At 38.4% G+C, this 15,307-nt stretch overlaps 1 protein-coding gene across 4 annotated transcripts in view; it reads left to right on the forward strand.

Annotated features, from left to right (window-relative positions):
- The window catches only part of DCLK1 (doublecortin like kinase 1), a 208,796-nt gene that overhangs the window by 32,050 nt on the left and 161,439 nt on the right, over positions 1-15,307 (forward strand). For all 4 annotated transcript variants that reach the window (XM_072404171.1, XM_072404164.1, XM_072404197.1 and 1 more), the window contains exon 3: positions 26-372. In XM_072404171.1, the coding sequence (XP_072260272.1) occupies positions 26-372 (347 nt within the window). The remainder of the gene's footprint in view (positions 1-25; positions 373-15,307) is intronic.

Consider the following 15,307-nt stretch of genomic DNA (forward strand, 5'->3'; position numbering starts at 1 on the left):
TAAATTGACATTTCTTGTCTTTCAGGTGAAAGTTATGTGTGTGGATCCATTGAGCCTTTCAAAAAACTGGATTACACAAAGAATGTAAATCCCAACTGGTCAGTGAATGTGAAGACCACATCCAGCCCCCGCGGAATGCAGCCTCTGGCATCTGCTAAGGCCGGCATTTCTGAGGGGAGAGAAGGCAAAGATTTTATCAGACCCAAACTTGTCACCATTATCAGGAGTGGGGTAAAACCACGAAAGGCTGTCCGCATTCTTCTGAACAAGAAAACAGCCCATTCTTTTGATCAAGTTCTCACTGATATAACCGACGCCATAAAGTTGGATTCTGGAGTGGTAAAACGTCTGTATACACTGGACGGGAAACAGGTAAGCCATAGAAACTTTGTATACAGATGAAATTTATGGAAATTCCATTTCTGGTGCTTCTGAGCCATTTAATTCAGTTACATGGAATGGTCCAAACCTCTTACAGTTGTAATTGTTTTACCATCACCAGTTACCAACACTTTTCTGAGTTATTCCAATGTTTTATTATTTCAATTGAAGAAAACTTGTAGCTTTTCTGAATCTAGTCAATTCATATGCCTTTTTCTAGAGAAAGAACATTTGAATGTACTTGGGAACCAATAATATTTTTATTAATTTTATTATTAATAATATTATTAATAATAAACAGGAGTTATATAGCGCCAACGCATTATGCAGCACTGTACATTAAATAGGGTTGCAAAAAACAGACAGATACAGACAGTGACTTAGGAGGAGGAGAGGATCCTTCCCAGAAGAGCTTACAATCTAGGAACTATAATTTATTATCAGTCTGCAGCTTAAAATGGACATTTCAGTAATTTTAGTTTGCAGAGTCTGCCTAACTAGATATCTGACATTTTGCAATATACAACAGTATACTTTGTAAAAGCTGTTATGTATTTTTAGAAAAGCATACATTTTTTACAGTCCATTGTCTGGGTTTGATTAAAGTAATAAATCTGCTGGAGGCAGAACAAATAATTTTCTCTGTCCTCTTTTTTGCATTGATTAGATTGGACCTTTATTAAAGCTCTCCAAGGCTGGAGAGGATACACTTTCATCCATGAAGCTGGGTGATCCAGCAATCCTGAAATGGTTCTGGTCCAGGATTGAAAACATTTGCTAACAAATAGCAAATGATTTATAGTAAATCCATTTCAGGTTTGCTGGATCACCCAGCTTCATGGATGAAAGTGTATCCTCTCCAGTCTGTGAGAGCTTTGTAGCAAGTCAAGGCAAGATTGCAGAAGGCCCTGATCTACGTCATGCTTGTAGACAAGGCAATAAATGCACAGACACTAGTAATAAAATAATTTTGTCATTATTGTTGTCATTATTGAGGCTGCATCTCTGTCCAAGACATAGTTACAAATCCTGAATAATGTTTGTACGAGAATGGAAAAACACAAACAGCCTTTGCAGGGGCAGTGCTGTGATTTATATTGCAAATATTAAAAATTATTTTTATTAATATTATTACTAAACAGGATTTATATAGCGCCAACATATTACACAGCGCTGTACATTAAATAGGGGTTGCAAATGACAGACGAATACAGACAGTGATACAGGAGGAGAGGACCGTGTCTCGAAGAGCTTACAATCTAGTAGGTGGGGGAATTAGCACACAATAGGACCTTGTAAGTCTTATGCCTACATTAAATTTAAGGTGAAATAAAATATATCTGATGTTAGGTCCACTACATTGGAATAAAATGTTTTGCTGCATATTTTAACCGAAAAATGTCATTCTGCTCAACACCAGCAGGCCCGGCAAAGGGACACTGAGGGCTTTGAAAGAAACAAAGATGATTGTTCCATCATAGAATTAGTCACTTGTCTTCCTTTTCCGTTAGAGTGAGATTAGCAGATTATTAAGAATATTAAAGAGGATCAAAGCATAAACAACCTAATGTTTTCTCATAATTGGATTACATTGTCTTCATCTATGACCGAGATCTCATCAAAAAAAAGTGTCACACAATTCACAGAGGGCAATCCATTCAATCTTATCTAATTCTACTCGATTGTGCTTGCAATGGCGGACATCGGGAGGTGCAAAGTGTGCCGCTGCACACTTTAGCTACAAGGGGTCCCCAAGGGACTCTAAGTTTGTACTGCACAGAGACCCACTGTTGGCTATGGCAGTAGCGATTAGCAATTGGCCACTAGGTCTGAGCACTTTATTATTTAAGCAACCACTGGGTATTTTGTGTCTGATGTGATGCAGAGAGGGGCAATAGGAGAATGGTAAGTGTATGTAGGTCAGGGGAAAAGTTCCCAGACATAGAACAATTATCTGACAATGTAGATCATTTTCTAGTTATAGTTAAGGTGTATTCGAATTGCATGCATTTCCTACACTGTTTCTATTTTTTCTAAATAATGCAGGCTGAGGGCAGTAGAGATAATGGCCCTGATTTATAAAAGCTCTCCAAGGCTAGAGGGAACACACTTTCATCAGTAAAGCTGGGTGATCCAGCAAACCTGGAATGGATCTGGTCCAGGTTTCAAAATATTTGCTAACAAACCCAGGTTTGCTGGATCACCCAGCTTTGCTGATGAAAGTGTATTCTCTTTAGCCTTGGAGAGCTTTTATAAATCAGACCCAATTACTCCAGATCTGTCCTGCAGAGTTCCTGTTCTCACATGCTGTATGTAAGGGAAAATGACCCACATCAGCTCTCCAATGTGGCATCAGCAGGGTTCACATAACAAAGGACTCTGCTACCCACAGTGCCGGATACCTCAGCCCCAGGCAGCTACAGAACATCGGAATGGAAAATCACAGTGTCAGGATTTGCAACTGTGAGTTAAGTTTTAAATCATTTGTCCTACCCCAGATTTCCTCCATGAAGTCTGTTCATATAAACCTAACTATAGTTTGGTTCTGCTTGAATTTCTAAAAAATATTTAAGCCGGAATGTGTGGAACATAGTGATTCCAGATATGGAACATTTCTGGTATTTGGCATTTCCAGATAAAGGTTATTTACTTTATTAAAACTAAACTAGGGGAAATTTTTTTACAAGACACTATATATACAGATCACTGTCCAAAGCAATCACATGTTTTTTTGGGCACTGACCACAATATATACATAATATATACCAGTTCTTATTAACCTTTTAAAATCTTGTCATTGAGGAGAACATCCGCAATGAAATATGAACAATTAAAAGCTTGGTAAAATGTATTATGTGGCTTCATCCTACCCATAGAATGGGGTTTGTCACTCAGCCAGAAGTCTTCTAGCTTTTAACTTGCTCATTTATTATTTTTAGCTACAAAGTTATGGATGTCTTTATTGAATGTCTTTTTTTCTTTTTATAGCCAGTCATGTTTCATTTGTAGCTCAGTGCTGGCCTCATTTCCCAAAAGAATGATCTGTATCACAGCAAGATTCACATTTTTCAGCAAATTCTATGTTTTGTGAACCCCACTGACTTTATTTTTCAGATGGACCTATACCTACCAGCCTTTTGTAAACCTTCTTCCATGGCTTTATTTCTGAAAAGCCTAATACACTTGTGATCCAAGCATCTTTATATGCTGTGTGATTGCATAATATAAGGGGGATTTACAGATTGCCAATCCTTTGGCTGTTCTTTGTAGTGCTAGTGAACACTACCCAACACTACCCAGTGGCAACCTAAGCAACAGACTAGTAGGAAGGCAACTAACATCTTTATAGTTTTGCAATTGGCTAAAATTGCTACCTCCTTCCCAAAAGAGATCGTGGGCATTTGGTGTGTGATGGCACCATGCCAGTACAGACAATGCAGAATTGGGTGGCTTCCCTGTGATTCCTTATGAATGTCAACCAAAGGATTGGGGGAGTTTGGTTGAGGGTGGAATACTGCTGTCTGTGAAAAAAAGATGAATGTAAAGGGCAGTGAATGAGATGAAATCCTCATATGAATGTCCCCTTATGTGCGTTACACATGTCAAATCCGCACTCTGAGTGCACTCTTGTCAATGTTGTTGCCCAGACAGGAGAAAGATGGTCCGATCTGTTTGCAGCAGCACAGCAATGAATCAGTGATATATGGTGGCCATTAGTAATCATGTCAGGTCTCTAGCAGACTCCACTGGGCTCACCAGCTGAAAACAAATTACTACTGATTCAGTGGATTTAGCATTAGTTCACAGAGCAGCAGCACCGTGATCGAGCCTGTATATTTCTTTTAATTAATTTCACTCCTGTTCTCTATCCAGCCCAATAACCAATATAATGTCATTTTAATTCTTGGCACTCTTGCTTCTGTTAGCTTTCAGTGGAGAGGGATGTGTTCAGCATTTTTTGTAGAAATATGCTTACGGCTATTATGCTCCAACATAGTCATATAAAGTTCCTGTTGATCATTCAATATATTTTAGGTGTTTGCCACTATAACACATAATATAATTGCTTACTGGCAAGGGAATCAAATAGTAAAAAAAACTTTTATGAGCCGATTCTCTAGCAGTAATTTGAAAGTTTTGTAAGTAGCATTACTGTTCTACAACTAGTGAGCAGACTGGCAGCTTCCATATGAGGTCTTTAGAATAAGTCAAACATATCCAGGATACATTCAGTTAGTAATCTATGGGAAGTTTCATTATGGTGACACTGAGTCTTGTATTGTATACATGTGTGTTAAAACATGACAGTTATTCAAACAACCTCAGACTCGAACTACACGTCCAACGCCATCCTACAGAAACACCTAAAGGGAGAAATTATATAACAGAAACCAATATTCTGCAGGAATTTGTAACTGTCTGTTCTATTTATGATAAAGTTCAAAAGATAACCATAAATCGGTGTAGGAGGTAGTGGTGGTCTCCTCAAGTTAGATTCCACGTTTGGCTATCCTGTACATTGGCAGATATGGCTGTACTCGAGATCATCCAATAACAGGCTGCCATATGGCTTGCCTATCTCCATTTTATACAGAAGGCTGTGGACAACGTGAAGATTGACATTGCTGCAACGCTCTATAAAATACCGTAAGGTCAGGAAAAGAGATTAGAGCTTAATTATAAGGACAGTTGGATTAAAAAAGAAGCACACATTGCTTGCCTAAAACTTACTAGAGAAAAAGTACTTGAGGTATAGTACTTGAGAAAGTATTTTGAGAAAAGTGCTTGAGAGCATTGTGACTGTTAAACAAGTGAAAACACATCTATCATTTTCAGTTATATACCACATTTTGTTTCCCATTGTTGTGTAAACATTTGCCTTTTTCACAGCACAATTAGAGACAATTGGAACAGAAAACGTGATTTAGACTTCCCTGATGTTATTCAAGTACCCTAAAAGTGGCTATGGGAACCATTTCTAGTGATTTTTTTACCCAAAATAATAATTTAAACTTTTTTAAGAAAAAGTTATCTATATTTACGAATCCAGACATATTTTTCGACTCATCTATACTAGTAGTAAAGAAATCCTCTTTACATCTTTAGTACAGGAAATGCTGGGTCATATTTATAGAAAGGAGTATAACAGAATCTTGGTTGGCCATACTGTGAATTGCAGTGGGGAATGTCCATGCTTCCTGTGCACAACAACTGTGATATAGAGGGCAACAGCACTGCCTACCATGTCAATAAAAAGGTGATGATCATGACCAAATAAAAGCTCTAATCCTAATGTCATTGGGTACATCTTCCAGGTGGAAACAAAGGTATTGAGCATGATGGGCATGAACCTTGGGAATTCTTGGACTCCATCGCCTATGTCTCATATTGGTCTATATACCAGTATTTTGCCATGCAAACTTTACTGATCATGCTGCCTTTTATTTGCTTTCATATGCCAGTTTTGTATATGGATATTTTGTATAAAATAATGATTTAAGGGAATAAGGGCTTTCTCATACAATGCATTTACAAAATGATTTGGTTACCAACCCCTAACTACCAATGGTAATATGCTTTTAGGGTATCAAGTCTAATTTGCTTTTATTAGCTGCCCTTGTAGCAGAGCAGTGAAAGAATATTGCCGATTGGTTTATGGTACACTAATACCAAAAGACTATTTATATTCCCTACTTATATCACTTAAAATTCAGCAATATTATTATCTTGACAGTGTACCAGATTGTCTTTATGCTCATGCAATGTGTTTCTTTTTAAAAATAAATGGTGTTTGTTTAAAAAAATGATATAATTTGCTCCCTCTCATATAAATAACATGTTCTAAAGGTTGTCGGAGGACGCTCCGGGTCTTTCCATACTTTTTTCTGAAACGGTCGGTTTTATCGTGTCGCCGTGGTAACCCGGTTGTCTGCTAGTTGCCAAGAAACAGCTCCTTCAGGATGGAATACAAGAACGTACTAAGTGATTTCATTCTTGGCAGGCATATGCTGATAGAGATTGGATATTTTTGTAGCTAATTGCTTCTCTCAGCAGCCTGTACCGTAGTTCCTGACTACATAACATTACCGTTTATGTATGTGTAAACCTGTCATTCCCATATGGGAATGGTGGAAATATATCTTGGTGGCCTGGAAACCCCTTTTATGCACTTTTTCATGGCAGAGCTTTATATCTTTATGTTGGGCAGAAATATTTAAATTTTAACCTTGTATCAGTTTTTCACTGCTACGTCCAGTCCTTAAAGAGTACCTAAACTCAGAATTTTTACATTAGATTAAAATAAGTGCAACACCCTTTTTTTATGAAACAAAAAAGGTGCAGAACCGCCCCTTTAATTCTTGATGGCTATGGTGATTAAGAATGAATGGGAGCGCAGAGCCTCTCGGGATACTTACGTCATGCATCCCGGGATGTTCTTGGGTGCTGGGGCATGCGCAGAAGGACCCCTTGCATCAGTAAAAAAAAATTGCTGATCTCACGCATGCATTTTTTTTCGCAATCTACGTCACCCAATCTTGCGCCTTTGCAATGCCCGATGGGGTGACGCAGGAAGAAGAACCCAGAAGAAGAGAGACGAAGATATCGGCGCCCGGCACAGGGTAGGACAGATATCAGGACAACACCGGCCCCGTTGGAAGAAACCTCCCAACGGATAGACTGCTCTGTGGGATTGAAGGTAAGTGTGATTGGTGTGTTTTGAGTTTACTTCTGCTTTAAGCTTTCTATGAACCCTCACATATGTATCATTTTCTCTTTTTAAGTTATTCCATGTTCAGAAATTAATATTTTGTATTCAGCCTAAATCTTGCTGACATATGAAATGTTGGCAGGTGAATTTGGTGACCACCAAAAGCCAAAATATGGTCGCTGTGTGGAATAAAATTTTAGGAAATAATTGTATCTGTTGCCTAAAATTGCAATTTTGGGATTATGAGGTGCAAATTTCAAGTTCAAAACAGCAGCACAAGTCAAAGGTAGGCTTCTTTATTGTAGGTGCCAAGATCTTAGAGCTGGCTTTCAGTGCCTTTTCTTTAACTGTTTAGGATAAATAGGATCCTTTAAGGGTAATTAAGAGTTTAGTATTGTATTGTTTGTTTTTGAGTCCTCAATGTCGGGGATCCTGAAACAAAAACCCTTGTGATGCTGTGAAAAAAGTGAAAGTGCAAAAACACCTCACCACAAATGTGCACTAGGGTGTTTTTTATGATCCTCCTCTTGTCCCTGACCACCAGGGACCCCACTCCCCCAACACTCCAGACAGGGGGACTGGGTTACTTGACCCACCTGGCAGAAACCAGGCAGGTCCTGTTCTCTGTGGGCTTGACAGAAGCCTACCCACCAGATACTAAGTTGGGGGATTCCCTGCAGGAAGACTCCCACTGATGGAAAATACCCAACCATAAGGCCAGGGAGTTTTCCAAGAACGGCAGGGCTGGGCCCATTAAGTAACCAGCACCCTTTGTTCTAACTGACATGAACATGCACGTGACAGTGATAGGGTTTAGGATAGGATTAGGGGTTATGGTTAGGTTGAAGGTTAAGCAATTTTTTAATGATTTTTATGGAAGAAATTTTATAGGTTGTATAAAAGGAAGAGTCGATACAGCCATGGTAAAGAGACTCTTCAGAGCAAAGTGACAGTGTTTGTTAAAAGGTTTCACCCCAGCTCAAAGGTATCGCCCTTCCAGCAATTTTCCTCCTTTAAATTTTCCATAACACCATAATTCTCCTTGTCGGCTGGATAAAAATAACACCACCCCCTCTGCCGCTAAGCCTGAGTACTTTTACATTGAAAGAAATGATGTCTTCCCTATACCTGAATGGGCTGTTTTGTGCCAGTTAAGGTAAAGTCTAAAATAGTATGGGATCTCAAGAGAGGTTAGTACCAGTTAGTTAAGGGAGCCTTTATTCCAGACAATTGGCTCTTTATGCCAAACCCCCTTAGGCCTATTTGACTGTGCTTCCAAGGGCTTCCATTCAACAGAAAGCAAGTAGCAATTGACAACCATTTTGTACATGCAAATGTTTTGCCGTTACCATGTGGTTCCCAGAAGCAGCATGTTGTCTCTGGCCACGTGGTTGGATTTCCCTCTCGAGGGCATTGGGCCTGATTTATTAACGCTCTCTAACTTGAGAGGATAGACTATCATGAGAGACCTGGGTAATCCAGCAAATCTGAAATTGATCTGGTTCGGGATTGCCAACTAATAGCAAAACAGCATTCCAGTTTTTCTTTATCACCCAGGATTACTCATGATAATCTATCTTTTCCAGTCTTGGAGAGCTTTAATGAATAACACCCAATGTGTACAAATGTAGTGTGATTTGCTGCTCCAGCAGTATTATTATTATTAATATTCTTATTATTAATAATAAACAGGATTTATATAGGGCCAACATATTATGCAGCGCTGTACATTAAATAGGGGTTGAAAATGACAGACTAATACAGACAGTGAGAGCTTACAATCTAGGAGGTGGGGGAATTTACACACAATAGGAGGGGGATATGTAGTGGTGAGAAGTAGTGATGGTTTCAAAAAGACAGAAGAAGACGGGTAGGCAAGTTTGAATAAATGGGTTTTGAGTGCTCTTTTAAATGAGCAGAAAGTAGGATCAAGCCGAATAGGACGAGGAAGACCATTCCAGAGAGTTGGGGCAGCTCTAGAGAAGTCTTGTATCTGTGTGTGTGATGAGGTTATGAGTGAGGAAGTCATTAGTAGGTCATTGGAGGAGAGAAGAGAGCGGCTGGGGGAGTATTTTTTTACCAGGTCAGAAATGTAAGTGGTACAAGAACTGTGTAGGTATTAGAAGGCAAGCACAGGAGCTTGAATTTGATTCTAAGGTGAAATGGAAGCCAGTGTAGAGATCTGCAAAGAGAGAGCAGTAGTTTCCAAAGCACCAAAATAGAGCTAACCACACATCAGTAAGAGGTCTTATACATGGGGCTATATTGCCAGCCTTAAGTATTTGCAGACTTTTTTTGTAATGTAGAGCAAAGTATTGATAAATATACTCCAGCAACCCATGGGAACCAGTCTGATTTCCCTTTTCAGTGTACAGCCATCAGAATACTGAAAAGGCAATATTAGCCTACTGGTTGTTGTGACCTTTAGAACATTACACATTGATCTATTCCTCATAAACTCTGGTTATGTGAATAGTCGGTATAGGAGTCTTGGAATTACCTGACAGCAAAAATGATTTTGAAATAGAATATATGAATTATTGCAATCAGGTATTGTTACAGACAACTGCCACAGGTCACAGCGGTGGAAGATTTCCAGTACCTGGAAGTAAGCTAGACCTCAAAGCTCATTACAGATTGGGTAATGAGAAATTGCAGCTGTGCAAATAGTCCATGTTATGTCTGGAAAATGTTTTGTCAATGAGTTGGATGTTTTGTCAAAATGGTAACATTGTGAAAGCCATGAAATATTAAAAGAAATATTTTCTTAATATTGCATTTTATCTCAGCTTTGCTATGGTACTTTTCAGAAAAGGAAAATTCTTTTGTGTGAGATAGATAATGAATGTTCTGTAGTCAATAATAACCCTGTGTATCTGTGCCAGTGTAAATGTCTAGGAGCTGATGTAATATAATATAGAAGTATATGAGATCACTTCATTCAGCAGACTGCTTGTAGCACATTGCTAAGGGATTTCATTCATTGACCACTCCTAAAACCTCCCATTGTTTCAATTATTATCTATGAACAGTTAAAATCCTCTTTCGTACAGAAAAGAGGAATGTTTGCTTTAATTTGACATTAGCATGGGATTCAGAAGTCTTGATAAAGTGTACAAAAACCAAAATGTTTGTTTTTAGGTTTAATAGAGTAGAGGAGAGTTCAGAGTTCTGCTAGCTTCTTTTCATGTTCCGATGGTGAAATTTCTTTTCCTGTCCTAGAACATTGGAGGAAATCTCCAAACTGAGGTCACTTTCTAATTTATCTTTGCCTGAGTATGTTTGCCTATTGAAAGAGTACTTCTTGTTCTGAGAAAAACTTCTAAAAATCCGAATTTCCCTTTAATTTCTTTGTTGCAGTGGTCATCAGGACAAACAGCAAGGGGTGTGAATCTCCCCAACTGGCACTCATAGCAATAAAATCTTGGCAGAAGGTCTAATAAATCCATCCACCATCCAAAAAATCCTCCTTCCGGGATAGTTTTCCCCCTCCTCATAGGTGGCAATTTATATCAGCAGCATTGGACTGCATTTGGCATCATTTTAACAATGCATATCAACTTGTTGCATATAATGAACATCAACATTAAACACAAAACTTGGTGCAAATCCAAAATTTCCAGCTGTTCCAGGCTGAATAAAATATTAAAAATGTTTTTTTGTGAATGATGTATCAGATTCCTGTTAATTATTAGAAGGCCATTCTTTCAATGAACAAATATTCTTAACATGTTCACAACCCCACCACTACCTTAAAGCTACTTATGTCCATACAACCGTCTTAGGGTGCCCATAAAATATTATTCCATTGCCTAGTTAGTCTACATGACTACCATTGGGATGAAAGCAGTAGTCTGTGTTTTCAGCACCTGGGGAAGGGAGAGGAATGTCACCCATGTTCTTGTGTTCTAGTATCTGAATATAGATGCCTAGTCCCAAAAACCTGCAAGGTTCTCACCTTGTCTAGGCTCAACATAGAACATGTTCTGAGAGTAAAGAGCAAAATATGCTGCATGCTCATATAGATATCTAAATGCTTTAAGATACAGGTTTCTGAATGATACAATAGCAAGGGATACAATGCTAAACGCAGGTTCAGTAGGTCGGAAAAGTCTACCAGAGTCCCAAACCCACTTTCTTAATCACACAGTTCAGTGTACACATTGTGGTACCAAGACATCTTCATAGAGTACAAACACTCTCCTGTCATCAATGTTCTTGGCCTTTCATCGTATTTTACCATTCAGCATTTAATAGCTAGTAGTACATTTGTTATTGCTAATTGGATTACATGATGGAACATGCAAGGCTAGACGCAGGCCTCTAAGACAATTTCTCAACCAGGGTTCATTCTACTGTGAGCTGTGGATATTGTAATTAAAGAATGGGTTCCCTGAAGACCTGAAAATAATTTCAAGGGGTTACCCCATGTTGAAAAAAGGTTGAGAAATACTGGACTAAGTTATACAGGTTTCTAAGTGTTTAGATGCAATATATGTGTAATGCAATAGTTGTTTGTTCAAAATATTTTCATTTGCAATAGTAAAATTGTATTCTTAACTTCATTTTCATTCCTATAGGTCTTTAGTTACGTTACGAGTCAATTAAAGATTTTGATTGGTTGCAAATGTTTATATTGGAACATTTTTCATACATTATTTCTTTAGTGGCGATGAATACAAAGGTGACGTGGGAACAGATTTCTGCTCTGTTTGATTAGTGAAATCACAGGGTAGGAGAACACAGCCCATCTTATCTTATACATGAAGTCATTTCCTTTGGAGCATGGTATATTTCCTGATTTGCTTTCCATGACATATTCAGAAATCGCAGTATATTTAATGTAAAATTAGATGATGGATTTATTAAACCTATCAAATGCAGCCAATCTTAATTTTGTTTGCACATTGGCTGACAGCTGTGTTTTCAAAAAAAGTAATTGTCACATAATAGCAATGGTTGAATGGCACACTTATTAATGCACCACAATATCAATGTCATTGTTTTATGTACATCTGTGAATTATGTTCTCCTCTTCGGCATTACATTAACATCCCATCTCTTGCTTTTCACGGGCCATTCATCATGTCATCATCTCAGCCAATGCATTTCTAAGTAACACATTCCTTGTGGGAAAGACAGTTAAGGGTCAAATGTTGACTGCAGCTGATATGTCCTTCTTGTTAATCATTTTCTATTTATTTGTGTTAACAGCTTTTTGTGTTTGACACATTAGAAAAAAATAGGTTTAGTCTACATGGATGTTTTCCCCAGAGTTTATTCAGAGGCTTTAAAAGTCCATGTTTGAAATTCCCATTCGAATGGGCTAATCTAACGGTTTCCTTGAGGCACAATTATGAGCCTTATCTATAACGTTGCTTGCAACATTTAAAAAATTAAAACGCAGGGTTAACGCCCAAAAACGCAGGTAAATGCTTCCATTGATTTCACGGGAAAAAACGAGGGAAAATGCGCTAAAGACATTTTCCAGCGTTTTAAAGGCAAGATTTAAAACGCTAATAAAAGTGCATAAAAATGCATATAAACGCAGTAGGAACGTTTACATGCGTTTTTAAAAACATCCGTGTAGACCCAGCCTTAGATTGGAGGTTTTACCACTTCAGGACCAGAGGATTTTTTCCCATGCATTTATTCATAAAACATGCATTTGAAGCCTAACAGTTACTTGAAACCCAGTAAATATTTTTAATATTTCTTTTCTTGTTGCAAAATGTTGCAATTTTAAAATTTTGTTGTATAGTATTTGTGCAACAGTTTTTCAAACCTATAACAAAGTACAATATTGTTGTCGTTTTGTTTGTAAGAGATAAATGACAAGATTACCTCAAATCAATTAATACCAAATATATCCAGCTTAAGTCTGCATTTACCTTAAGCAGCTTTCAGAAAGCGGCTCCTTTAGCTCTAGCTAGCCTAGCAGCATCAAGTGCTCCCCAACCTTAGCTATCCCTAGGGGTATACACTTTTTTTTTTTCTCAAAAAGTAAGAGCTAAACTTTGTTTTTATCTTACTTTATTTCTAACTCTTGCCCTTCATCCTGGTAGATCAAGCAAAGATTTTTTGTTTTCTTGACCATCATGTCGGGTTTCCACAGCTTTAAACTGCAGAAGAGTTCAGAGCTGACTGTGTCTGAGTTCAGGTAGCTTAGTAAAGTCTGTGAAAAGATGTATTCTTATACATATACTCAAGGGTGTAGCCTTGCCCACCCCACTACACCCCTGCCTATGTGTCACTCACAGGGGAAAAAACTTCCCCCAGAGTGATGTCATGATACCAGAACCCGCCCACACTCCAATTGCAGGCTCAGACACCCAGAGAGTGGGCAGGTTATGTTCAGAGAGACAACCCACCACCCCGAGCCTGCAATTCTATACAGGAGACGTGGTCAGTGGCTCTAGCCCGTGCGCCCCCCAGCGGGGTCCTTCTCCTGCCAGAGCTGCGGACCACCAATTAATTTTTTGCAAAATAAGAGTGGGCACGTGTGCCCATTCCCGAAAAAAAGTGAGGGCACGGTGTTCCCACCCATGCACACCCCACTACACCCCTGCATATACCCCCTTTGCTGGCTATCCTGGGCAGTTATCAAGCTTCCAGGAGCTGCAGGAGAGCCCAGGGACCATTCAAGGGAAGGCTTACATATCGTTGTTCCATAAACATAATCTAGTGGCTTTACAGCCACCGGGATCACTTCTGTATTAAAGGCAGGAACCACCTTTACAAATTGAAAACAGCATCATGGATATTGAAATCAATTGCAGGTCAGGTTAATAGTGACCTGGCCATTTATTTCAATAGATGTCATCCTGAAACTGCTAAACAGAAGTTAAAAAGGTATAAAGATGGGACGGGAAAGTCCAGAATAACTTTAGGCTGAGTTTGGTGGTTTTTGCAAGTAACACCACTGCCGTTAACTATATACTAACTTCCCCCCCCCCCCCCCCTGTCCTAAATATAATTAACATAGGAACAAATTGGTTTGTTCATTCCTCTTTTTTTCTGGTGCTTGCTTTCAGTAGTGTTTCGGTAGTCAGTAGTGTTTCAGTGGTGTTTTTTTTTTCTGGACACTACATACTGGCAACTGTTTGGTGCTTTCGAGCAGTAAACAATATTGTTCTAAACTTAAATCTTAAATGTGCTTACACTGCTAAGGAAAAGACAGAAAACATTTCAAGTATTCCCCCCAGAATTTTTTTTAGCTGGGTGGGAAGAAGCTGTAGGTCGGTGGTGGCCCAATTTTTCAGTAACCACCCAAAAACAGCCAGGTGGTTACAGAAAATGCTGGGTGGTACACCCGGCTAAAAGGGGCTGGTGAGAACACTGATATCTCAAGCCTGTGTATTGAACTTTATTTCCAGGAAGTTATAGAAAATTTCTCCAAAGTAAGGGCAATTCCTTAGTAGGTCATAATAGACAGTTGCCACTGGAACAAGTGTCCTTCTCATTTATGTTTTGGTAGAAGCTCACATTTTGGATTTTCCTTCAATTTTTTTTTCTAACAGTGTCCATAAGGACAGCTGGAATTCCAATTTAAATGGTAGGGTTTCACAATATGTTTGGGTTACCTTTTAGCGGTTGAGATCCAGGAATATATAGTTAGTTTTTTACTCTTTTTTTCAGCACTGAAAACTCCCAAGTTACACAACCCCAAGTTCTTGCAGCAGAAAACTGTCAATGACCTTTGTATATACTTTTGTTTTTTTTAAACATTCTATTTGCTTGAATTTTCCTTTTTTACCCAATCTTTATTAGGCCTAAAAAATTATGCAAGCCTTATCTAGCTATGGATGACTTTGGCATTACAAGCATAAACAGATCCTCAAATTAGTGAGTATTTTCTATAGGGATTCTAACATCTGAGCTGACTCAGAAAGATTTCTTCATAATTCAGTGTAATTAACATTTTGGAAACCAATTTACATCTATTTAGTTTCTGTGAAATACCTGACACATTTTCATGGCCACTGCTTTAGGGTGCATAGAGGAAGTACAGGGAAGGACATTTGCATTTCTATAAAAGATTGACTATGTCAGGCGATTTAAAAATGTATTCAATCATAATTGCATGCTAATAGTGTATTACTCTTTTCCTTAGTTTAAAAATGTTCAGCATTTTACAATAAGTGCTTGTGTTAGGTTACAAAAAGGAAAAGAATGTGTTGTGGTGTGTGCATTTTTATAGAGGTTTAGGTAACAGTT

The sequence above is a fragment of the Pyxicephalus adspersus genome, chromosome 1 (genome assembly GCF_032062135.1).
Source record: "Pyxicephalus adspersus chromosome 1, UCB_Pads_2.0, whole genome shotgun sequence".
In the NCBI taxonomy this organism is placed as follows: domain Eukaryota; kingdom Metazoa; phylum Chordata; class Amphibia; order Anura; family Pyxicephalidae; genus Pyxicephalus; species Pyxicephalus adspersus.